General features: G+C 44.0%; 1 protein-coding gene and 1 long non-coding RNA gene across 2 annotated transcripts in view; one reads left to right on the forward strand and one right to left on the reverse strand.

Annotated features, from left to right (window-relative positions):
• The window catches only part of TMTC1 (transmembrane O-mannosyltransferase targeting cadherins 1), a 144518-nt gene extending 143573 nt beyond the window's left edge, over positions 1-945 (reverse strand). The window contains exon 1 of the mRNA XM_071769015.1: positions 459-945. Within this exon, the coding sequence (XP_071625116.1) occupies positions 459-769 (311 nt within the window). The 5' untranslated portion in view covers positions 770-945. The remainder of the gene's footprint in view (positions 1-458) is intronic.
• LOC139807713 (uncharacterized) lies at positions 333-24922 on the forward strand. The gene is made up of 3 exons (XR_011730654.1): positions 333-464; positions 21043-21129; positions 24796-24922. It is a non-coding gene; the product is annotated as an uncharacterized lncRNA (long non-coding RNA).
• The last annotated feature ends 230 nt before the right edge of the window (positions 24923-25152 follow it).

The following is a 25152-nucleotide window of genomic DNA, read 5'->3' on the forward strand; positions in this document are numbered from 1 at the left end:
GGAGCTCGCAGGGAATTAAATTTTAACACCTTTCTCAGTCTCAAGAGCCTTCCCAAACGCTCGGTTTTCCCTTTTATCCGCCGGCAGCCTGGGGAAGAGGCGCCACCTGTTCCCGAACCGCCAGGGAACGAAGCGGGGCACTTGCCAGGAGAGCGGCAGGCTCCCGCCGGAGCGGACTCCTCATCATTCCTCTTCTCTAGCTAACTTCCATCCCACCGGGACCGCTACCGCCCAGGCGGCAGCAGGAGCCCCCCCCTCACCCCCTCGGGCACACCCCGTCCCGCACAGCTCCGGACAGAAATGCTGAATCACGACGCCGACGACACGGGACCGGGGGCGGCTATGCCCGGGGGAGCCCCCCCTGGCCCCCAGCCGGAGCTGGCTGCTTCCCTCCGCCCGGGCAGGGGTCCGGCAGAGGAGGGAGAGGAAGCCGGACTGCGGCGCCGGCGGGCACTTACTTGAAGGTGAGGACGCAGAGGGGGCGGTAGGACTTGTGGCTGGTGTTCTCGGCCATCCGCTTGCCCCAGAAGTCATTGGCGAAGGCGGAGGCGACCGGGGCGGACACCCTCACGTCGGGGTTGTTCACGATGGCCCAGACGTCGTCGTGCACGAACTCGCCCCGCAGGGAGTTGCCGTAGCAGAGGGCGCACAGCCCCGCCAGCACCGCCGCCGCTGCCGCCCCGCCGCGCCGCCCGACCGGGGACGGGGCTACGGGGGCCGGCGCGGCTTGGTCCCGGCTGCGGGAACCCCGCGCCGAGCCTGTCACCATGGCTCGGGCGCGGGAGAGGGTGCGGGGCCCCGGGCTGGCTGCCCCGGCTCCGGTTCGGCCGCCGCCGCGGCACGGGCAGGCAGCGGCGCCCGCATGGTGCGGGGCGGGCAGCGGGACCGCCGCCGCCGGCCACTCGCGCTCTGCCGAGGCGCAGCCTGCCCGGCTGCAAATAAACAGCGGCCGCCTCCCCGCGCCATCCCTCCTCCTCCTCTTCCTCCTCCTCCTCCTCCTCCCCCCTCCGTCTGTCCCCCCCCCGCCCCCCCTCCCCCCGCACGCATGCTCCTTGCCGCGCTGTCACCCCCGCTGCCACCTCAGCCTGCCGGCGGGGTGGGCTGTACCCGGGCTGGCTCCCGCAAGCCAGGGGGGGGTGGACCCACACGGCACGGCACGGCAGGGCAGCACCCACGCGAGGCCGTGCTGCCCCCGGGCGGAGTGTGCTGCGGGGCTGGGAGCGAGGCCCCGGTGCGGCGGGTCGGCCCGGTCACTCGTGGGAGACAGGTGCAAGGCTGCTTGCCCAGATCCCTGGCCGGGACCTCCTCCCTCCCCGGCGGGCAACCCTCTCCACGGCCGGTCATTTAAAAATGCTTAAAAGCGTGGTTAAAAGAAAAAAATAAAAAAAAATTAAAAAAAATTAAATAAAGGAGGTTGCAGCCTCTCTGTGGGCCATGCAGACCTGGGGAGTGGGAATGTCCCAGCTGACTCGAGGGCATCCACACTGCTCCACAGCATTCACTGCATGCGTGCTCATCCACTGCATTCAGTGCCGATCCACAGTATCAGGGAACCCCAGTAGAGATGCTAATCCACAATATCAGTTCTGCTCCACCACATCCGTGGTGCTCCACAGCATCCATGCTGATCCACACCATCCATCACCTGCAGCATCAGCTTTGCCAAAGAGTTCCCAGCACGTCCTGCTGCTGGATGGGAATATGTTTTGGTGCCATTTAATTTGTTTTCTCTACTCAGGTCCATCACCTGTCCCTCTTCCAAAATCACCTGAGATCTGCCTTCTCCAAAGATTAATCTGATGACTGCAGTGTCTGTCTTCTCCCATATGTGACCTTTCCTGTGTAAGTGACAACTCCCAGCAACTCACTTGAGAAAAGGCCATGTTCAGATGACCTACTCTAGATGTAAAAGGTATGTGTCCATGGCCTTTTCAGAGGACAGAAAAAGCAAAGACATTATTATTGATTTTTTAATATTTCTTTTTAGCATTTAAATAAAACCTCCTTCTTATAGCCAAACAAATAATATTGCTTTGGCAAAGATGCTTGAATTCAGTTAGGTGAATGAACATATTGAATGTACTCTGATTTTTCCTCCTGAAAAAAAAAAAAACACAAACAAACAAAAAAACAGGCACACTGAGCATGGTTCACCACCAGCCTCTGCAGTTCTGAGCTGCTGGGTGTGTGTGAGCATGCCTGCTGGTGTGTGTGCCTCTGTGCTGGGAAAAGAGGGGAGCAGAAGCCCTGAAGAGCTCATGCAGACTGTGCAGGGCAATCTGTCTCCAGGAATGCTTTTTCCTACAGCTTATTTGGCACTTTGAGTGACCTGGTATTTTCCAAGTGTAACAGAACAGGCTTTTCAGATGCACTTTTGTCACAGCTAAAAATAACTGTTAACTCTGACTAGGACAGCGTGTTTATATCCGGGACAGAAGGAAACTCCACCAGAAGCAGGGTCATCACTCAAACTTTCCCTTTAAGTGGCTGATGACATTTTGCCAGTTGGCTCCCTGGAGCTTTCCCGAGCATGGGAGACCATTCCTTGTGGTGTTGCTGGTATTAATTTCCACTGAAGTTTTGAAGCTCAGGCATGTAAAGCTAAACTGTGTCATCTGTGCATGAGCACAGAAAGAGCCTGGTCTCCAGAGGCACTGAAGTACCAAAGCCTATAAAGTACCCAGGAAACAAAGTCACTACTGGAGACATTCCTAAAAGGTAGAACTGGGAGGTTTTGTTGGCATAAATTAAAATGCTGACAGTTATTGGAAGGGCGGATGGAGGAAGGATGGGCTGTAATGTTAGTGATGAAAGCAAAACCAACGTAAAATTTAAAGGTTGTAATCACTTTACAGTACACTCCAGGTAATATCTGAAATCCTAAATTACCTTATAAAGCAGAATCTGAAATCCCCTGTAGTTCTGAAATGGCAGCTGAGGGTCTGACTGTTCTCTGGGGCAGATGTGCCACACATGGGTGAGCTGGACAGCCTGAGAGGGAGTCAGCAGCACTGCTGATGTGACCCCAACAAAACCAAGGCACTCAGATGGACCTTGGCAATCTGTCCTTCCCAACAAGACCCTGTATCTCATCTGGGGCATGGACCAGGGTTCATACAGCCTTCCTCATTTTTTCAGTCTTCTGTCCTTCATCACAGGTTGGGGCAGCCCACTGATAGCCCACTCCTGCCATGAAACAGGGCTCAGGGCTGTCATCAGGCAACATGATCCTGGGGCAGGAGACAGGCATCTGCATTAATTACCCAGGACTGTGGTACTCATCCCTGCTATGTCACAAGTCCTGTTATCCACCCTTTGAGCTTAACTGGTTCACCACATAAAGCTTGCAAAATATGCAGAGTTCTAAAATGGTAAATTATGAAGCAGTGATAAAATAACATTTTCTGATCAAGGGATTTGCTGTCAATATCCTATGACAGTAAAATACACCGACATGTAACACTGTACAGTACAAGAGATGGACCCTTTGGAATGAATAACATCAAATCCTATACAGATCTATAATTTCCCATTCACATTCATAACCTACCATGCCTGACAACACCAAAAAGCATGGAAAGAGATGACAGTCCTGACCTATTCAGGTCTCTTTCTGCCCTCACTCTCTTCAAGAGGGCACCAACACTGGCCATTGGCTTTCATCTAGCAGGGAAATCTCGAATTTGCAAGGGAGAAAAACCCTACTTATTTTCTCATCTGTTTTCTTATGGGCTTTTAGAAGTATTATGCATGAAGTAGAGTTAATGCTGATTTATCAAGTTTATATTATGAGAAGAACATCTATTCTCACCTCTCCAAGAGAAACGAGGTCTTTCCTTTCTTCTCTCAAGCAAATATCTGACAGAAAAAAACCAATACTCCAGTCAGACAGGGAGGAAGAGCTCCTGTTCTTCACATCAAGACCTGCTAAAATGCAAGAACATAAGCTTCTCTTTTTGATCCACAAAGGGAAATATTACCTTGTCACATACCAGTCACCAACCGTCACAGGCTGAATTCAAGATGTTGTCTAGTGCTAGAAGCCCCGAGTATCTATAAAGGAACTAACAGCAAGAAGTCAGAACTCAGGGAGTTAGGAGAACACACTGAAAACCTCTGTACTTTGAGTCTTCAGCCTGTACATACATATGCAGGCATAATACATAGAGGGTCCTGAAAGAGAGAGACTGAAGAAAAGTGATGGGATGGTTTGCCACTTCCAGAAATATCTGGTCTAATAAGGAGTATTACCTTCTCCTGCAAGCCTTGATTTTTCCTCTTCCTAAAGTAACCATGTCATTGCTTCTGAAGTGTAAAGCCAAATTGCTGCTCAGAAGAGCCGAGCTGAGTTCTGGAATCATGTGTGTAGTTGGAGCACTCCAGCTATTTGGCTGCCTGCTTGTATTTGAATCACAAGTTTTGTGCTAGCTCTGTAAGAAGATTAAGAAATGGCTGTCAAAACTAGAGACCTTGCAAGGAATTACGTGTGATGCTCAAAAAGAACTTGCTCTGCTAATTGAGCAGAGCTCATTACTTCTGAAGTAGCAAAGTTTAGCCTCCACTTGGAGTAAAACATACGGCAGCGCACACCAGGCAGCAGACACATTTGAACTGTTACACTTCAAAGGGTTGAGCACTGATTGATCTGTTATTATCTGAAGATGGCAACCGCTCAAAGGGGAGAGAAACTGCAAAATTTCTGAGTTTCAAGCTTAAATATGGAGTGCTGAAGAGTGTAGCTTTGCATTGACTGATTAAAATATAAGAATGCAGTAAATACGATTTAAAAGTTGGGTTACCATATGGTCATAGCTAGAGTTAAATTTCAAAAGTAACACTGTCTCAACAAATACTTTTATTTTTAAACTAAGTCATTTGGTAACTGGTAAAATTGATTTCTGCTTCTAGTCAGTTACTGAATGGTTTTGCAATTCCTTTTAGTGGCCTCGGGATGAAACTCTGTATCTGCCACACTAGTAAGCTTTGGTTGATACAGATTCTATTCATATGGTTTAAAAAAAAAAAAAAAATATCAAGAATGAGCCAGCCATCAGGTTCTGCTAGCTGTTAAAAGAAATTGCCATCATAAATGAAGGAGTGTTTAAAATTTAAAGTTTGGCATCTTTAATCCAGTGTGCTGTGGTGGAAGAACTTTGGAGAGACAGAAAGCAATCCATGTTGTGGACAGCCCTCCAAGGAGTTCAGTGCAGGCATCATTCTGTTTAGCCAAGTAGGATGTGAACTTTGGAGTTATTGGGAGCACTGCAATGGTGCACTGAAGCATTGCACAGGAGAAATCTTATTTATGATCATTTTTGCTTGTTACTGAATTGCTTCTAGGTCTATAGAGGCTACAGAAAGTTTCTCTTTGATCAATTATTCCTAGAGCTTGTTGAATGTTCCTATGGTTTTGCTTTTACTTTTGATTGTGGCCAGGAGTACTACAAGCAGGAGAGGGAAAATTCTTGCCCTTGGTAAACTTGTCCTATGATTCTTAGGAGACCAAGGAATTCAGTATCCTCAGCATGACTTCTCCTTTTTAATAGGGATGTAGTGTTTCAAGTTCAGGCTGCAACCCCCTAATAAACCTTCTCTCTGTGGCAGTCACGGAGTATGCTAAATATCAGCTCTGAACATCCAAACTCCTCAGTTTTTATAAAGTAATCACATGGTAAGCATGGCCTGGTGGATCCCCATGGATGCACATTTCCTACCCATGACACAGATGGCAAGTTACACAGAATCTTCCATGACCCATTTATAGATCCATTTGTTTCCTATTTTGTATGCTTGTGTAAAATTAGTGATTTCAAGCTGAGAAAAAGCTTACCATAGTTGTTACTGGATTAGAGGGAATCTCTTTTTCAGCTCATTCAACAAATGCATTTTCTGCCTTTGAAGAAACCCAGGTTAAGCCTTACTCTATGGGCAGGATTGTACAGGGTCTTTGAACTGCAGCTGGGGGTGAAACATCCACAATTTGCCAGGGGAGAGTCATCCAACAAATGGTACAGAGTGACCTGAGGAGTTGCAGTTTAAAGGTCAAATACAATATAAAGATGGGACAAGTCCCACTAATGAGAATAGTGGGATTATTCACCTATGGCCTATAGAGCCGTAGCCTATGGGGCTATGACATAGGCTGCTAAAGTAATCCACTCCAACATAGTCACACATCAGCTGAGGACATGAGTACTTTTCGTTTTTCTGTGCTTGACTTGGGTGTTTGGAGTCCCATGATGGAATGGGGAGCGGACGAGAGAAAGCATTTTTCATGCTTTATTGAGCATGGATCTGCATTTTTCTTTTTCTAGAAGCACTTCAGAAATTTCCCAAAGCCAAGAGAGTTCTCAGTCTTTTCCTGCCTGAAAGATCTTTTTTATGGCATAGGAGCAAGGGAAAAGTGCAGCCTACAGGGCTTGAGTCATAGGAGTTATCACTTGTAACATTCATCTTTCTAATGCTAATTAAGTACAAGACAGTTTAAGTTGAATTTTTATGTACTTCACGGAAAGCAGCTAACGGCTCAGAACCACAAAAGTTAAAAAGGGAAAAGCCAACTCAGGATAGTCCCATTTCTGAATGCCCAAATTACGAAACACTTAGGCAACCCTCCATTTTTTTTCACTTACAGTGCATAACCCCAGACTGCAGTTTTGCTCTGCCTGGAACCTTGTTTCTGAGTAGGTCAGAATGAGTGTGAGGCTTTTCAAAGTTGCTGGAGAGAAGTTGCTTTTAAAACACAGCTTTTCTGAGAAATGGAGATGAGTAACTCAGCCACTATAAGCTTCCTACAAGGCTGTCTACCTGCAAATCTGTCTCCTGGCTGTAAATTTGGATGCTGAGTTGGTGAGGGCACCAGAGTCACAGCGTAAGGAGCAGATTTGGGCACAGCATTCTGTTTGATATTTGTGGTTGGGATTCATATTGCTCCTGAAGGGAGGCATTGTATTTGGAAGAAGAGTCTGATTTTTGCAAGACAAAGGAGGCATTTTCAGTTTGGACTAATCTGAATCAGTTTAATTTCACCTGATATTCAGCCTTCAGAGTTGACTGTATGTTCCTCTATGTAACTGTCTCTTGGAAGTTTATATGGCAAAATAAGAACAGAGATTAAAAACCCCAAGCCTGTTCCCTATTCAGATCCACTTGGTTTTGTTTTCTGGGCATCTCTGAGCTGGAACTCAATAGCAGTTTTCTCTGAAAAGTAACTGATTTATATATAAGATCTTCTGGCATCCCTATTTTCAGCTGAACTGCAGTCACTGCAAATGGTCTGATAAAGTCAGACAGTCAGATAAAATCAGGAAATCTCTACATTTATTCTCTGATTACCAAGCAAGCTCATTTTCATCATGCTGAAGTAGAAGCCAGTGGTTACAATTACGTTCCTTTCCTTTCATCTATTTTTTAATATTTGGGTTTAAGATGGAAAAATTACAAATTAATAAACCTACACCAAGACCAGTCAAGACTTTTCTCTCTATAATAATATTATTCATATCTCTATGATTAGCAACAGCTGGAGTAAATTTTAGCAAAAATATTAAAATCTTCATCGTAGAATAAACCACATGGGGTCCTTGTAATTTGAGGAGGGTGAAAGCTTCCATAAAAGTTATGGAAGAAAGGAATATGACTTTTTGGTTTTTTTGTTGGTTTGTTTTTTTGTTTTTTGTTTTTTTTTCTTTTTTTTTCTGGTTTACTGGTTTGTTTCTTTGGGGTTTTTTTTTTGCATGCAGATACAGTTTTATTTTACACGGCTTAAGTTTCTAGTGTTTATGTTGAACAAACACCGCAGATAAAAGAACACATCAGTCAGCCACTCTGGGCACTGCTTCTCACCAGTCCTCTTACACCAAGTTGTACTGAGGACCTCTAGCTGTGTTGAGGAGAAAATAAGCTTTCAAGCACAACTACAACCACCCAAGGTAACAGCAAGGCTTTCGGCTTGCTGGAAAGCTATCTCACAGGTCTGCTTTGCACCTGCAAGCATCACCATGTGCCCACTGCATTTTTCCCAAAGTGTTTGAGAAGTTTATCAATAGATAAATTAAAAATACAAAGGATTTAAACCCTGTACTGCTTATCAAAGGACACTTTTTGAAAGCCCAGTTCAGGGGGCAATAGAGGAGGATGTGGGGTGGTCAAAGAGGCAGCTGGGAATGATTGGAGCAGCTTTTCAGTGCTGCCTTTCTCCCTCCATTGTTTCCATAGAACACACATCTAAGTGACCCTCCAACTGGAGGTAGGATAAATTGAACCCTTTCCAGTGATCCTTGCTCTTTGAGAACAGGTAATATAAGCTTCAATAATCACTTTTTAAGTTAAATATCGAGCCCAATCTCAATGAAAGACACTATTAGGTGTGTAAGCACCAGAAGGACCAGTGGAAGAAGTGCTGTGAGAATGGTAGGTGCAGATGGCACCTGGGGCAGATCTCTTTGGTTCTGATCTGAGAAGAACCCAAGAGGCATCTTGTGATGTCTAAAGTTGGTGGCCCTTGCCCTGCGTGCCACTGCAGGTATCAGGGCTAGGAGACCTGGATTCATGTGGCTGGGTGCCTAGGGTGTGAGAGTATGGGCAAATCCTGTTTTCTTTTGGGTAAAAGACCTCTCTCTCCCCCCTGAGGTCACACTGAGCACAGTTACATTGTTACTGGAGTCTTGCAAAGCGAGCTTTTGGGGGCTACAAACATAGCAACGTTGAAGGTGCCAGCTGGATGTGCTAACGAGACTTCCACACCTTTTATCCAGGTGAAGGAAACACTTGGCTTGCTTGAAATGCTTTGGGAAGACATATTTCTGATTTTTCTCAGTTTCCCCCAAGACAAGTACACATGTGTAAGCTCAGGATTTTCAGCTCCTGCTAATGGGAACCACAGGACTACCTCCTTTCAGAGCCTGGGAACTCAGCCCCTCTCCAAGGAGATGAGCTGCTCTCTTGCCTTCTTATTCCTCCCACACTCCCTTCATGTGTTTCAGCTGACTTCTCCTACCTGATTCCACTCCAGCTCTCTTTTCAGTCAGTAGGATCCCGTAACCTTTGAATTTCCATTGGTAAGCAATTGGAAAAACAAATTAGTGAGTTTTGTCTAGTTCAGAGCTTACAAAATTTCCCATGGCTTCGACCCAAAGTCATCCACAGTTCAGCTGAAACACTCCTAGTATCCCTGCAATAAGAGTCTGGAAGCTTTCTGGACAGCATTTAGAGCCTGGAAAATGTAGAAATCAAAACAAGCCACAGTATGAGAGCAAATCTCTCATGCTCACTGTTACTAAACCTTCTCAGCAACACTTCTGTTTTGTGTCACCTTTACCAAATAAAAAAATTTATGATGGCCTGCTTCATGATGCTCCAGATTCACTTATTTGTGCTATCCCTCTTTGTATTCTGCCCAGAGTAATACAAAATACCAACATAGGAATCCCCCCATGTAAGGGAAACTCCAGCCAGCCCAGCAGCCCCAGCAATGTGTCCCACTCCCAGCACATTACACCTGCCCTTTTATTCCATCCCTGGGATACCACATCAGATTCAGGGACCTGGCTCAAGGTTCACTTGACCTCACAACATCTCCTAAGTCCTTCTTAGTTTTCTTTTGAGGGCTCTCTAGAGGTTTTTCAGATATGCCCAGCATATCTAACTATCATCAAGTTCCTTCCAGAGCTCTGTTCCTCAGACACAAGGCAATCGGACTTTCTAGAGTAGAGGTCATGTATGCTCAGACAGACCTTCCCTGGAAGCTGCTTCAAGAATATGAGTGATTCTCCACAACAGCCAAGGATTTTTGTGACCCTCATGATCATCTTCTCAGTGCTAAAAGGTCAACACTCTTCAGTACAAATAGAAATAGTAATAGTAGCAAACAAAGCACGCTATCAAACCACAACATTCCTCTGAACAATTAATCCTTCCTTGGGAAAAGATAGAGGGAAGAAAAATAATTACATCATCTATATCCCTGCTGCCTAAAGGCCTGTTGATAAAAACAATTAAAATGTACTGAGTTTGCTCTGCATAGTTTTATGAGGGAAAAGACAGGAGCAGAGCCTCAAGGAAAACTTAAGCACAGCCCAACTGCAAAGAAGTGCTGCAGAGATCCCGACTTTGTACTTTGGGCCTGTTGCTAGTTATCTCTGTATTTACACAGACTGACAATTGTGAAGAAGAGAAAAATCATAAAGGCAGGGTTAGTCTTTTTTTGGCATGAGCCTGACGCCTGCCATAGGAAATTAATCCATGCTAAGCTGCAGTAAGCTGAGCTGCTGAGTTTGTATTCGTGTCACTGAAACCACTTGTACTCACTGCTGCTCTACAAACTCCTATTAGTCAGACTTGACAGGGGGTGACATCTTGATGATAAGAATAGCCTATGGATCACCATTCATTCAATAGCTGTTTATAAAAATGATATTAAATGAGCCATTTTTCCTAAAACCACAGACCAAAATAGTTTGGGATATATATATTTTTTTAATTATTATTATTTTTTTTTTAAAGGGAAGGGGATTAGAAGATCCCAGGGTGCTTTGTCACTGTAATAACCACATCTGTCAGCTAAATTGGCAGCACTATTATATTTAGTTTCTAGAAAGAGGTCCTCAGACACTGAGGTCTTGGATAACTTCCAAAAGATTTGCTCTCTGGACAGCTGAAGCAAAATAAAATTAGGGGGGAAAAGTAGTTCACCACCACAGCCAGCGTTTTCATTTTTTTCTGAATATCACATGTTCTCAAATGTTGATGAGAAAAGACAGGCTCATGAGGGGTGGCCTGACAGGAATCACATTTTTAATTTCCTTCATAAAATACTGCAAGCTTTTCTCTCTCTCCAGTGGCCACCTTGCTGGTTTTGCCTTTTGGGGGCCCACACGATACTCCCTGTGAGGAAAAGATATCCCAAGGCATTTCCTTTTCTCTTTTGCAAGACACAGGCAGAGGATCCCATTAAATTTTTAAATTTGTTTAACCAGCTTCTAACTTTGCAGACTCCTGTCATGCCATAAAACTGACTGATGAATGACAGGGCCCTGCTAGGTTTGGCTGGGGTGTAACGTGAGCTCCCAGGGCTGGAAACAATAAAACACAATTTTCTGAGAAATGGGGTTTTGTGAGGAATGTGCTAGCCCTGACTTCACCACACCCTCTCATTTTGTCAGCTGCAGTTCAGCGAGTTATGGCTGAATTTTGTTCAGTTTTCATGTATTATTATGAGCCCTCTGTTCTCAAAGGTTGGAGAGGATGGTCTGAGTAGCTTAAGGTCTTTTAGGGAGCCTTTTAGGAGTGCTGAGGACTTGCTCTGCCTATATGGGAGCCAGGGTGTGGGTTGTGTAATGACAGGGCCAAAGCTTGTACAGAGCAGTTCCAAAGAGAGAATAATATCAGATAAATCAAAGGGCAGCCTTTCCCTCCTACAGTGACCTTCTTTGGAGCTGCCTTGCACTGAAAATCTCTCTTTCCATCTGTCTGTCCATTTTCTTGAGGACTGTGAGTTGAAAAGAACAATGAAAGAAACATTAAAGTTGGGCTCCCTGCTGTTATTGTCACATTCTGGTTTTGGAAACGAAGTGACAAGATGGATCTCCCACATTTCAGCTCAGAGTTATTAACCCAGCCAGGCTGTCTGGGAGGGGGAGCTACCTTAAAATTCTCAACACTGTTTCTTTGGCTTTCTAGGTGAAACTGCTCAGACCTGACTCCCTCCTGCAGAATATCCTCTCCGACATGCACCTAGAGACAATAACAAACATTTTCACCTTATCAGGATGCCTGCAAGTAGTCTAATGAGACCGGGAGCCTTTTAATTCATAATTAAGTGGTCTGTCCAGCTGAAAGTGTCACTGAGCAAGAGCAATAACAAACCTACAACCAGTTGGACCACCCTGCCAGCTGTGCCAGCCTGGTCTCCCAGCTGTGCCATCACTGATGCACAGACACTGCTCTCGCATCAGGACCCAAAAAGGTACCTACACCCAAACCTGGCCCTTCTTACACCCACCCACAGAGCTGCAGTCCTTTACACCTGCCCAATAAAAGCCTTAGGGTCCCAGTCCAGGCAAGGGATCATAGCAAAGAAATGGTGGAAGAAACTAAGCCTGAGCTTCATCATTAAGCAAACCTGAAGGCACAAAGAGGTGTGCCCAAGGCTACAAAGGAGCTCAGCAGGAACTACAGGCAGAAGCTGAAAACATATCTCCTGGTGTGTCTATCTTTGCCCTCTGAGGGCACACCAGGATTGGGAAGAGGAAGACCTGCATCCAGAACAAAGGCTCCCCACTCCAGATTTCACTGGCTCTTGTGTTCTGGCTCACACTGGGATGTGTGAGAGAGAGGAGGTGGGAGAGAGGAACGTGAGCATCAGAATGCTGGTGTCTCTGGGAAGAGCCTCAGTAGCAGATGTTATTACAGGTCTTAATAGAGCCAGCTATTTTTTTGCCCCAGCCAAGGACCACTACAGCACACAAGAGGTTGGAAGAAGGCTTTCCCCATCCTTTCTGAAGTTGTCCATCTTGGTACTCCAGAATTTTGAGTCAGGAATGGGACAGGATTTTGCTTGGGAGGCAAAATCCTGTGCCATCCCATTGCTGACCTCAGGACACAGTAAATCAGCCTCAAAGGAAAATCTCTAGCTGGGAATACAAGGATGTCACCTTGTTATAGCATCTTACAGCAGCCCATACTTGTAAGCATAAGAAGCAGAAATACATATGTCCTTACAGTGACAGCATAGGAGATTTTGTTTTGGTTTTGAATAAATGAACTGATATGGTGGAGGTGGCTGGGGGAAGAGGTCAGACACATCTCATGAAAAAAGTAGAGCCCTGTCGTCATCCTGTTGCATCACTTGCTAATAGAGTGGTGTTTAGCAATAGCTTGGGTGTTGTAAGGCTTAAGGTTATCAGCAGAATGACTGCAGAGAGCTAGTTAAAATTCATCCTGCATCTGTGACTGTATTCCAGCAATTTAGATGAAAACATGTACTCTGCATAGGTGCATGACATAGCCTATTACTATCATTAATACAGAAATAGTCGTAATAAATCACATATTGAGAGTGTTTGTTATTCTGAGGAAAACTTAATTATAATTTCCAAGCTGGCAGCATTTGATTTACTTTTTGCTGTCTCTGAAATTGTATAATTAGTTCCCATGTTACAAGTCCTGTGAAAGCTCTGCCTTGTTGGGGCTAGGATATGTGAAGTTAGAGCTGCAGCCACCATTCTGGTAAAGATGGATTTCCTTCAGAGCATTATTTTTTAACATAAAAATGAAAAACGGGTAAAATTCCCTTTAAAAAGGGGGAATATTTGGAAGGTGCCTCTCAGGGAGCCTTCTCTTGCTTAGCTGAGAAGTTTTTGGTAAAAGGAGCTCTCTAGTGTCCAGCTGTAATACTGCAGTTCAGGAAGAAGATGCTGAGAGCACACAGCCTAACCAAATAGATGTGCAAACAGGAGACCGAGGGCTCTTCTAGGTACTGAGTGCTAAGGTGTAATGTGAAAAGTGCTATCACCCAAACCAACACTGTACTAAAGGTTTTAAGGCACAGCACGGTGGTCTCATTCACTCCCACCTCTCTGTCTCTACCTTTTTTTTTTTTAAAGCAACTTGTGCTTGATGAATGAAGCAGGTCCTGCTTGGTCTGCTGGGCAAGAGTGGGTGCCTATGGCTGCCAACATCCAGACCGTGAAAAAAACCTTCAAAATTTTACTGTGTTCCTCTCCAAAGATGGCAAAGTGCCTGTTCTTTGGGGAATCTAAGCTCAAGTGCACATACTGGTTTGTAGTAGTAGATTTGGTACAAGAGAACGTTTAATTGAGGCTGCTGGATTTTAATGCATGCACCCAGTAAAGGGAAATTGTCTCACGCCAAGCAGAACAAGGCCTTGGTCACTAATCCTAGAAAACAAACCACAAAAAACATGTGTGTCTAGCAGGGTATGCAGGCAGATAGCCTCTCCATCTTTCTAAATCGAAGACCTTAACATTTTAATCAGCATTTACTATGCAGGCTTGAGCACATGCTAGAGGAACAATATATTACCTTTAGGCTGCTTATAATGCCTTTTTATTTTTTTTTTTCTCTGACATGTTGGTGACGAGCTCACTAATTTTGATAAAAATGAAAGTAATAGTCTATTTGGTTATGACTGGGTATCACAGATGGAGAATAATGACTCAACAAATTGGCAAACTGAGATTATCTGCAAATATTATGAGAGACACTGGAAGCTCTTATAAAACACACCATCATTTTTAATAGCATCTTGCTATTATGGTACTTCCCTTGTGGATTCTGTGGTTTAACATTGCAAGTATGAAAAATGATGCTGTAGTTGAAGCTTTGCCATTGAAAAGCACCATCCTGTGTTTCCCATGCTCTGCTTCCCACAGCCAGGCTTATTCTCAGGTAGAAAATAAATTAAGATGTAATAATTAACTAAATGTGCTTCGAAGGAAAGAAATCCCACACAGAGCTATTTTACTCACCTTTAATCTCTGCAATCAAAATTACAGTGGGTTTCTTGCAAGTTACTGTGAGCCAAAGGCTTAAACCTTTTGCCTTTGTATGTGGTTGTAGAAGGTTGTTTTTTTTTCTTTCTCCACAATTGACCTTCATTTTGTGAGCTCAGCTTACAGAGAAGCCACAGTTCAGTAGCTGAAAAACAATTTCAAGATTGTAAGCCACAAACAACAAAGAATCCTGCCAGATTCAGGTCATTCATAGCAATAATAGTTTTTTCTCCACTTAGCATTTCAGCTCAGTATTAAGGTGATCACTCCTGATAAACACAAAACCTATCACTGTGGTATTAGTTCTAAGCACCCTATGGAATATCTAAGATACAGTGGCCCATTTTCCCTTTGTTTCTGCAAACCTGCAGGCCTGGTAGCAATGGATTGACCATTCTCAGGGCTTTTTTTTGTTTGTTTTTCCAAAATAAAACAAACTGTTGGTATTTTCAGACCAGAAAACTAAAGCAAAGTGCTTCTCTGTCAGAAAAACATTTTGAAAAAAAAAAAAAAAAAGTCCTCTGATGCTCCGTGTCAAAAATGTGTGTCCCTTTTTCATGGAGAGTTAGGTTAGAAGGAACTGTTAAGATCTTAACTCCTGCATAATATAAAGTAGAGAGTTTCAGGATACTCCAGGACTAATTTCCATTTTATTTACATTGTTGTGTCTTTGTAATGCACAGAGCATTCTCTCCTCCCTGCTGAGGGGGCTGCTGAACTCGATTGAACTGGAGCAGAGCTTTAGAGAAGAAAGCAGTTCCTGGAGTTCCATCAGAATTTTCCAGTTAGAACCTGGTATTTTACACTGTATCATCCTCAAAAATGATAAACCAGAAGATATGTAAACTATGTTTTAACGAGAAGAATAAAATCCATAATTCAGGACAGCACAGAAAGCACCTGGTTTCATGCTTCATTTCCTTTTATAAACATAGAAGTAGCTCAGAGAGGCATCTGCTCAGCTTCTGAATGGGTGCAGATCAGCTGCAAGCACCCACTTGCCAAAAGCAAGTCCAACTCAGATCTGAAATAAGCAAATCTCAGTGACACAGGAGCAGTTTCACGTTTACATCCCAAAGTGTCTGGAATAGTGGCAAATGGAGCTGACAAAAAAACCCAACCAAACCAAACCCAACCCAACCCAACCCAACCCAACCCAACCCAACCAAACCAAACCAAACCAAACCAAACCAAACCAAACCAAACCAAACAAGAACACATACAAAAGCCCCCACAACCTCCCCCCCGCAAAAAAAAAAAAAAACCACACAACACCAAAACCCAAACAACCACCAAAATAAAAAGAAACTCCAGAAACAAGAACAAAAAACCCACCAAAACCCAGAAGGTTTGCATGTTCTCTAGAACACAAGATTCCTATGTACCAGGCAGCTGCAAAAAAAAATACACCTAGCCTTTCAGGGTTTCATTTCTGTTTTTTCTCCACATTTATGGCTGTACAAAATCCTTCTTAGATAAAGACTTGCAAGTGGAGAAGAATATTGTTGTTGCATCAATAAGTTCAATCTAGTAAGGTAAGTATTTAGTTCACATACAACTTAAGACTCTGAGGTAGCCACAACATCTACCTGAGATCACCGAGTCACGTCCTTAGGGTCATCACAAATTCAGAATTTTTGGAGTGCTGGTAACTGCACAGAAAAAATATCTTCCTTTGGTTGGTGTGAAGGGCCCCTGAAATAAAAAAATAAAAAAAAATTAAAAATAATATTTGAGGGAAAGAAAAAAAAAAAAAGAAAGGTGTCTATCTTGCTCTCAGCTCAGCTGTGGGATTTTATTCTCCTCATTGCAGGGCAAAATTTACTTCTCTGGTGGTTATCTAATGAAGGAAAAGATATAGTCTGATCTTCCACAGTCAAATGTGGCAAAAGCAAAGCTTTTTGTCATTCCCCTGGAAACTAATAATCAGACACCCACCTGGAGCACCTGCCACCACCCACACGGACACCCCCAGAGGCCACGTACGGTCATGGGTCCCAAATCTGAAAGGAATTGCTGCAAGTATCAGAGCAATGCACACTGACAGAAGGGCTGGCAGGAGACAAGTGCTGCTGGTGTTCCTTCCTGCCAGCATCCCCATCATGAGAAACACCAGACTCGTGGACATGGGCTGACACTGTTGACTGCAGCTCCTCAAGTGTCTTTTTCAGAAGTGCACAAGTCAGACAGGCTGCACCTGCACTGTCACAGGCAGAGTGGTGGCACAGCTCCTCTAAGGATGCTGGCACAACCTGGGTGTCACCTCTAGAAACTCAGCAGTCATGCTACCTACCTCTGAACTCACCAACCCACCTTGCCAGGGATGCTCCCTGGAGGCACCCAGTGTGTGGGTGTCACCAGAGCTTCAGAGCTGGTTTGGCCTCAGCTGTGAGCTCTGCTGCTGAGACAGAGCTGTCTGGCAGAGCCTTGCAAGGTGTCTCTGCCCAACACTTCCCACAGCTTCTCTTCCTAAGGTGGCAAATGTTTGCAGATCCATAACATCTGCCTTTGCCCTAAGTGAAAGCCAGACTTTTGAATCAGGATTTAAGCTCCTTTGAGATTCACATCCCAACACACAATTATACTAAGTGTGTCCCTCCCACCTGCTCAGGACACATAAACAACGTTGGCAAATCTTGAAACAAGTGCAGATGCTAATTAGGAAGCAATAAAAACATGAATTGATCTATTCAGATCGGTACTTCGAAAAGTGGTGCACAGGTTAAAAAAAACCTAATGTCTGGTTAAAAACTAAGCAACTTAAATAAAGAAATAAAGAAATAAAAGGCAATGCAGCATGCTGGCTGTAAAGTTCTCAAAAGAAATAAGGAGGGTTTCCCTCCTCAATAAACGAGATACAGCAAGCACAGCCTTCAAAGCTTCTGCCTACCACCTTGCAAGCTTGCTTAGATTTTTCTGTGCCCTCCTTTGGAGCTGTAGGATTAGAGTGGGTGCTGTGTTTGAATCCTTGCAGTCCTCAGCAGACCTCTGCAGCCAGCAGCACTGTTCTGCCAAGGTAGATTTCCCACTGCAGGATGGTGGGAGCTGCTAAAAGGCAAAGGATCTGCCCTTGTTGGTAGTGTTGGTGTTGTCAGAGTGTCACCCAGCTGCCTCTGCTGACAATTAGTGTCTCTCTCTCCAGGCCTGATGAATATTGATGAACTTCACAGCATCAAAAGAAGCAAAGGCAGGACAGCTGTTTGAGGGGAGAAACACACTGATTCTGGATTGGAAAAAAAAGAGACAGACAGAGGAGGGGTTGTGATGAGCCAAGACAGTCTTCTCCCTCACTTTTGTCAAAATGTGATTCACAGACACACTTCCATTCACCCTGTGGCTGCCAGTTTCCACATCCTGTGTCCACAAATCTCTCTTGCTAATTGGACAGGCAATATGTGGGCTGCCTCCTCTATAAAAAGCTACTCTGAACTGGGATCCTTCCCAGCTCATTTTAATAAATCATGACTGTAATTACATTCTTTTGCTACATATTTCTGTGGTAAAATTTGTATAATTTGCTTATTAGCCTTCTTTACTGTCCAGCTATCATTTTGCCTTGCTTCTGAAGCTGCCTTTCCTGCCTGGTCAATTGAAGTACACCATTCACTTTGAACCTCTAATTCATCAGCTGCTTTTGCTTATACTTATTTTCAGATCCTCATTTTGCCAATAGCCCCTCACACCTCCTGTCACTGTCCCAGCCATCAGTGGGACCACTTTCCACAGTTCTAGCTGTCTCATGGCCTCAAGAACCACTTCCACCAGCATTCCAAAGTGCATCTGAGGGCATCCCTTATCAGTGGCCAGTTTCCAAAAGCAGCTATATTCACGTAACAGCCCTATATGTTGATGAGAGTTGTTCCTCTTCTCTTCTTCCGAGGCAGTGTCTGCTCCCTTATGGGCTTTACAGAGTTTAGCACACTGCAAGGGTTACTGCAAAACAAAGTTATCACTTCCACACAAGCAAAAGACTCTACAAGAAAGTGCAACTTGGAACTGCATTGCCCTCAGAGCTGTCAGACCCTGAAGGCTTCCAAGTCTTGCAGGGGGGGAACATGGAGCCCCTGAAACCCTTGTGCTGGTTGCTGTGAGGAAGAAGTCATGAAGTTAGGTTTGCCAAACATGTACATGGGAAGAATATGGGATAGAAGCCCTGAACTGGGTGCTCCTGCTCCTTTCAGGAAGGGATAAAGCTTGGAAGAGCCTCACCAGCCAGGCTGGCAGCTGGGATACCAGCTAGTTAGCTGCTGGCTACAGCTACCTCAGAGCAAATGCAGTTGACTCAATAAAGGGCCAGCAATGTGAGTTACAATGGACCATCCCTTCTTTGGGTAATCAACATTTTTCATTACTCATTTTGCTAACTTATCTGGTCAGAATTAAAAAATCCATGCATTTGGAAATTCTTCTGAATTTCTTCGTGGGAGCTGCAGTTTCAAAGATGACCAAAGGTTCCCACTGCGTTACATCCCCCAGCACACACCACACAAGCTGCACCCTGGGCCAAGTTAAGCAAGAGGCAGGACACCTGTGAGTGAGGGGAAGTTTGTTCAGGCCCAAAATCTATCCTGTACTGGAGACTGTAGCACAAGGCACCGGAGACATCACAGTGATGATCCTCAGCCAGAGCTCACAGTCTGCTGCAGTTTTTGGCTGCAAATTTGAGGGTATGGACAAAAATTAATTTTCTTCTTTCCTTTTTTTTTTTTTTTTTAACCATCAAAGTCAGAATTTCCCATGGAGAGAAAAAAATTTGCTGACTGGTTCTGGCAGCAAAGATCTTGAAGTATCTAGACAAATTGAAGCACAGATGTTTTCAGCAATATGCTGGCTGACCATGGTGAAGGCTGGTGAAGAACTCAGGATCCCCAGCCCTCAGCTTTAAATCTCACCCAGTCATCACAAAATTTCTCTTGGTTCTCATTTTTCTAAGGGTCCTGTCAATCTTAATGTCTAGAGGTAATAGCCATATTTTGGAAAAAATAGCAAAAAAAAAAAAAAAAAAATTACAAAGAATTTAAAATTAACTGAAAAGCTGGATGTTATGTGGGTCAGATAAAGCTGTGTAAACATTCTGTCTTTTCCTTGCTTTGAAACCACCAGTGTTTCAAAGACATGGGTGCGTGAAGCAGCATCTTGTTTTGCAGTTCTTCAGAAGACTTATCAATTTTTTCTAAGCAGGATCGTTTTTTAAGCAGTAGAGTCCTTTGTCTTTCACCATATCAAAAGCATAATCCAAAAAGTTCTAATATGTAAAGTTGTAAAGTTATAAAATTATAATGTAGGGCTGGTTTTATACTGACACTTAGTTGGCCTGAAATTCAGAATAGATTGAGATATGCCTCTTTTTTGCATAACTCCAAGCTCAGCTTCAAACACGTAAGTGGGAAAAATTAACATTAAAATGAATCCTTAAACTGCAATTACTTGGAAGATGCAGAGCATGAAGCATTCAAATGGCTCTCACTCAGTGACCCAGTTAAAATATACAGAACCCTACTGCAATTTGGTTGCAAGCTTTTCAGAGACTCCAAGGTGTAGAGACTCTACCCTGCTCCCAGCTTAACACTTCTCTTTGTACTCTACTGCAGTCCAAAGAAACAAACAGATGTACAAAACATTTTTCCCTCAAATGTATTTCCATTAGGCTGTGATCTTCCTCAGGCCTTACAAGGGAATAAGAAAATACTTGAGCTTGCAGATGAGCTTTAGAGAGATGTGGCAAGGCATCGGATGATCATCAGTAATAAGATGTAGGTACCATTTATTCTGACATTGAAAATCCAACTGCTGTGCCACATTATTATAAAGTAAAAAGGCATTGTACTAGACGAGAGAAAGAAAATCTTGGTATTTTCAATTATGTAAAAATGGCTTTTTTTGAAAGAGGCATTGGGGAAAAAAAAATCTCAGGAGATGGAAAATTAATTCCTTTTTTTCCCTATTTATTAGAAAAGGCACATTCTGAATGCACCAAGCAATGGAAAGCTAATATAAAGCATTACAGTGATGTGTCATATGAAAGCAGAGTGTCCTTGTCCTGCAAAAGGGCAGCAGAGCACAAAATCAGTGTGAAGGACCTCATCAAACTTTGTCCTCAAGATCCCCAAATTTCCTGATTTCCTCCAAGAAAATTCAGAGAACATTACCAATGAAGCAAAAATGACAAAGCTGTCATATTTCACCTCTCTCTCTTTTTTCTTCTTGTGACCAGCCTTGCTATTTTTAAGGGAAAGAGCAGGAATGAGGACAGCTTACAGCCACTATAATACCACTGGCAGGGGAACACATTCGAGGAAAGAATCTGGGAACTCCAGCCTCAACCCTCTCAGTGGGAACCAAAGGAATAACTTCATCAGCTGTCAGCAACAGCAAAGGCTTGTTTTCCCTGTGGATTATCTGTTAGGGGAAAAGGAGCAGGATGTGTTTGGCAAACTCACATCCTCAATGCAATAACACATCACGGCTGCATTTCCCTTCTTTTCATTATTGGCTTCAGGTTTCATTTCTTTTTTATTTCCATTTGCAGATGTTGGGCAGGGTCTGAAGGAAGACCAGTGCAGTAGTCTCAAGTGTGACCTCTCACATATCACAGCAAGGAGGAGCTGAGCCTGAGGTAAGCAGCCTGATGTTCTCCAGGCATCTCTGACATAATTAGGGGACTAATGCCAACACCTCCTGACAGCTCCTGGTCACATTCATCTCAGACTGCCTGCTCTCTCCTCCCTCTGCTTAGCAAAGCAGGCTCTGGCAGGGCAATTTTTAATTGCCTGTGTAAATGACAGATTGCCTGATACAGACCAGAGCTGTGAAACAGTAACCTGCCTACTGATGCCCATGTGGGAAAGCATCCATCAGCTTCTCCTTTTGTGGTAGTTTGAAGGTGTTCCCACCCCTCCTCCAGCCATCTGCACCTGGCCCTCTGAGCTGGGCTTTGCCCTCTCAGTTGGATAAGGGCCATACAAGTGGTTAATCTGAAGTCTGGCAAGAGTGAGGTGATGAGAAGGTTTTTCAAGGGGGCAGGGACACAGTGGCTCACTGGGAACCTGCCAGCAGTTCTGCAACCCCCCTCCTTTTCAGCTATTTCTGATCTACTTAGTAGATATTTACCACCATCCTGTCTACTATTGCAGAGACCATAAGACAAGTGAGGGGTTGGGAACCACCACCCAGGAAACAGGAACAGTAACAAGGGGTATTTTGTTTTTTCAAAATCAATTTTGGGAACCAAACAGGAATTGTGGGTTCCAAGGCAAAATGAACACACCTCATATGAAGTATGTATTCAAGGACCAGACATACAACCCTTTAAGGCAAAGGGTCATGTCCAAAAGCTCTCATTTCTGTAAAGAATGATTTTTTATTATTCTGTAAGAAAGCCCCAATGACATAAATAAAAACTAAGTAGTAAGGGCAATAGTTCCAACCTCTCTGAAACAAATGAATACTGAACTGTTGCACTCAGTGATGGCAGCACTGGACATCCAATGCAGAGCACCAAGATATACCTAGGTGTTCATAAGCTTAGTTCTACACCTATGTTTCAACAGTTGTAGGCCACAAATATTTCCTTTGTACAATCCCAATAAAAGCTATAAGTTGAATATCTAAGCCTGACAGAGATACCTGTTGAGCTGGGAAAAAACATCATACAGGGCCACTAAATAAAAGTGAAGCATAGAGTAATAGGTAGAACATTTAGTTCAATCATCCCATGCAAAGCAGGACCACCTGCAAAATTTGCTCAGGTTGCTCAAGGCCAGGTACAGTTAAGTTTTGATAATATTTGGGGCCTTTGGCCTCTCTGGGCACCTCTTCAGCTCTGCAGCTCTCTGGGGGGGAAAACTTAGGCACAGTAGGAATTTTCCCTTGTACATATTGTGCCTGGTGCCTCTTGTCATTTCTCTCCGGGCGTCACTCAGCAAGCTCTGTCGTCTCTGTAATCCCCATAAGGTAGTCCAAGGCAGCAATAAGGTTCCACTTCAGTCTTCTTAAGGCTGAACAAACCCAGTTTTCCTTGGACATTATGAACTCCTGCCTCCTGCCCACGTTAGTGGCTGTCCTCTAATGTTGCTCCACTTTATCAATGTCTTTTTCACACTTTTAGGAGCCAGAACCAGATTCATTACACCAGATGTGGCCCCACAAGTGCTGAATAGAGAACAATCACTTCCATCAACCTGCCAGTTGTAGTGGTATTGCCCTCCAGCATATCAGCTATTCCTAATATATAAAATAACTGGAAGCAACATCATGAAAGAAATGATAGCTTGAGGGTACCGTGTAAACTCAGAATGGAGCAGGACTAACAGCCCATAGTCATTTTTCTACCCTGTGCTGCTATCCTTCATGGGGTATCTGAGGCCCTTACTTTTAAAGATGAAACCAGAGGTTGATGCAATTTACAGAGGGAGCTTGCATAATTCCTCTGAGAACATTTAGCAAGGACTCGTAGAATTAAGGTGCCTTTTTATCTCTACCTCCAGTCCCAGAAATCACAATTATTAGCGTCAGCTCAAAGCCTGAAGTACATAATCTATGGAAAAAATATGCACTTTTCTGTGACCTTAACTCAGTCATACAGGTCAGGCAGCAAAAATTAACTACTTAAAATAAGCTGAGCTTCACTGCTTCTCTATATAAGAACTTGTCCACAGTAAAAAAAACCAAATGAGTCCAAACAAACCCAGCCATGAAACAACTGTATTTCTTCTTCAGAGCTGCTTATTCATTCAAATAAAAAGGCAACAGCTAAGTAGCAACAGCTAAGGAGAAGATAATGCTGCATTTAGTCATGCAAAACCTAAATACTTACTGTTTAAAGTGAAGGGAGAAATGGTTCCTCTTCACGAACTGTTCTTGCAGCACTATCTGCACCTTCTTCCTGGTTTCACTCTTGCACACATAGCAGTAGCTTTTACTTGGCCCATTTGGATTGTCTATCCCAGCACACCGAAAGGAGAATGCAGTAAATCAATGCAAATCCCTTCTTAAATCCATTAGAGTCAAGTGGATGCTTAGAAAAATCCACAGAAAATTAGAAGAAACTTATCAGCTCAAAGGGAAACATGGGGCAGCTTTCAATGATCAAGCCTGGATGGTTGGAAGAGCACCTGTGATGCCTCACTTGTCTGAAGGAGAGGGTTAATGGCCTGTCCTAGGGGTGAAGACTTCAGCTGTCACTGTCCATCCAGTAGATGCTCTTCTCTTGAGAAGGGCTCACCTCTGTGCTGAGCTTCTATAAGCTAGGAGACTCAACCCCATGTCCTTCCATTTCAGCAGTTTTCTGGGTTGAGGTCCAACACAGGTGTCCTTGAATTGTCCACACCAAAGAGCTGCTGGAACAGCACCAGCTGAGTTAGGCTAAACATACTTCCTACAAATTCCCCAAAAGAGGTGCTAAAATTTGAATTCTGTGGAACTAAATAAACAAACAAAAGAATAAGAACTCAGAGGAATGATCTTCAAAGCTACCCCACCCTTCAGCTGATACAAATATAAGAGAAACCTGTGGGCTACAGTCCAGAGCAGAACACCAACCCCTTCTTGGACTCCTCTGAATGCCTCACTGCTGAGGGAGAGTGAGGGGCTGGGGGTGGTGGGATTTTACAACTTTCCTATGAAAGCTTCTGGTCTAAAGAAAGATGCTTTCCATCTCACTGACAGTGCTGGGGTAAGGAACAGATAGGAAAGAGAGAAAGCAAAGGATGGTAACTATGCAGCTAGGATACAAAGGGAGAGAGACAGAGGAGGGAGGGCACGGAAGGAAAACTTGTTTGGAAAAAAATTGTTTGAAGAGCACTCATTTCAGAAAGCAAAGGGCACAGGGAAACATTACACCAGCTAGCAAGAGGAAGGGTATGTGGAAGAAGCTCTGTTTCTTAGCATGGTAAACACATGCCCAGCCAGTCTTTGAAGTGGGAAATGCACAGTGTTCCTCCACACTGCCCTGTCTTTTTCTACCCAGAGAATGTAGAGCTGGGAGAGGAACTCCCTACCTGAGGATGACTGCAGGACCTCACTGTCTGCTCCTGGTCAACTAGATGATCCTAAAGGTCCCTTCCAACCCTGAAAATTCTACCATTCTATGAAAACTCCATTCTGTTAAAGTAATTATCAAAGCTCAAGTAGTTTTGCTCTGTTGTTTACCCTAGACCATTTCCTCAGAATAATCCTTTTGCTCATGGCCATTTCCTTGTGATTCCTGCTTCCTGGGCTCTGCTTGCATAAAATCTGAATATCTACCTTGCTTTCCAATGAGCGTCTCTCTTTCTCTCCACAGGGCAAGCTGACCTGTTAATTTCTTCATTTTCACTCTGAGTCATCAAATACAAGGAACAGAGTCTGGGTAGTCTGAAGTGCTGGCTGCTAGACCTACCTGAAGGATCTTTTTTGTCCCAGTTTAGCTGCTAAGCCCACTTTATTTTTTTGATGCAATATACACCACAAAAGGTTTGCTGATTTGTTATCCTCAGGACAGAAAAATAACCAGCCTAACCACAGAGAACTGGCATATATTGGGTTGTATTGGCTTGTCATGAAACCATAGCAGTGAACATGAGCTCACTTACCTGCTGAACCTGCAAGGACACCTATGTGTTTTTCCCTCCACTGGTGCAGAGCCACCAACTTTGCTCAG

The sequence above is a fragment of the Heliangelus exortis genome, chromosome 1 (assembly GCF_036169615.1).
Source record: "Heliangelus exortis chromosome 1, bHelExo1.hap1, whole genome shotgun sequence".
Lineage (NCBI taxonomy): Eukaryota > Metazoa > Chordata > Aves > Apodiformes > Trochilidae > Heliangelus > Heliangelus exortis.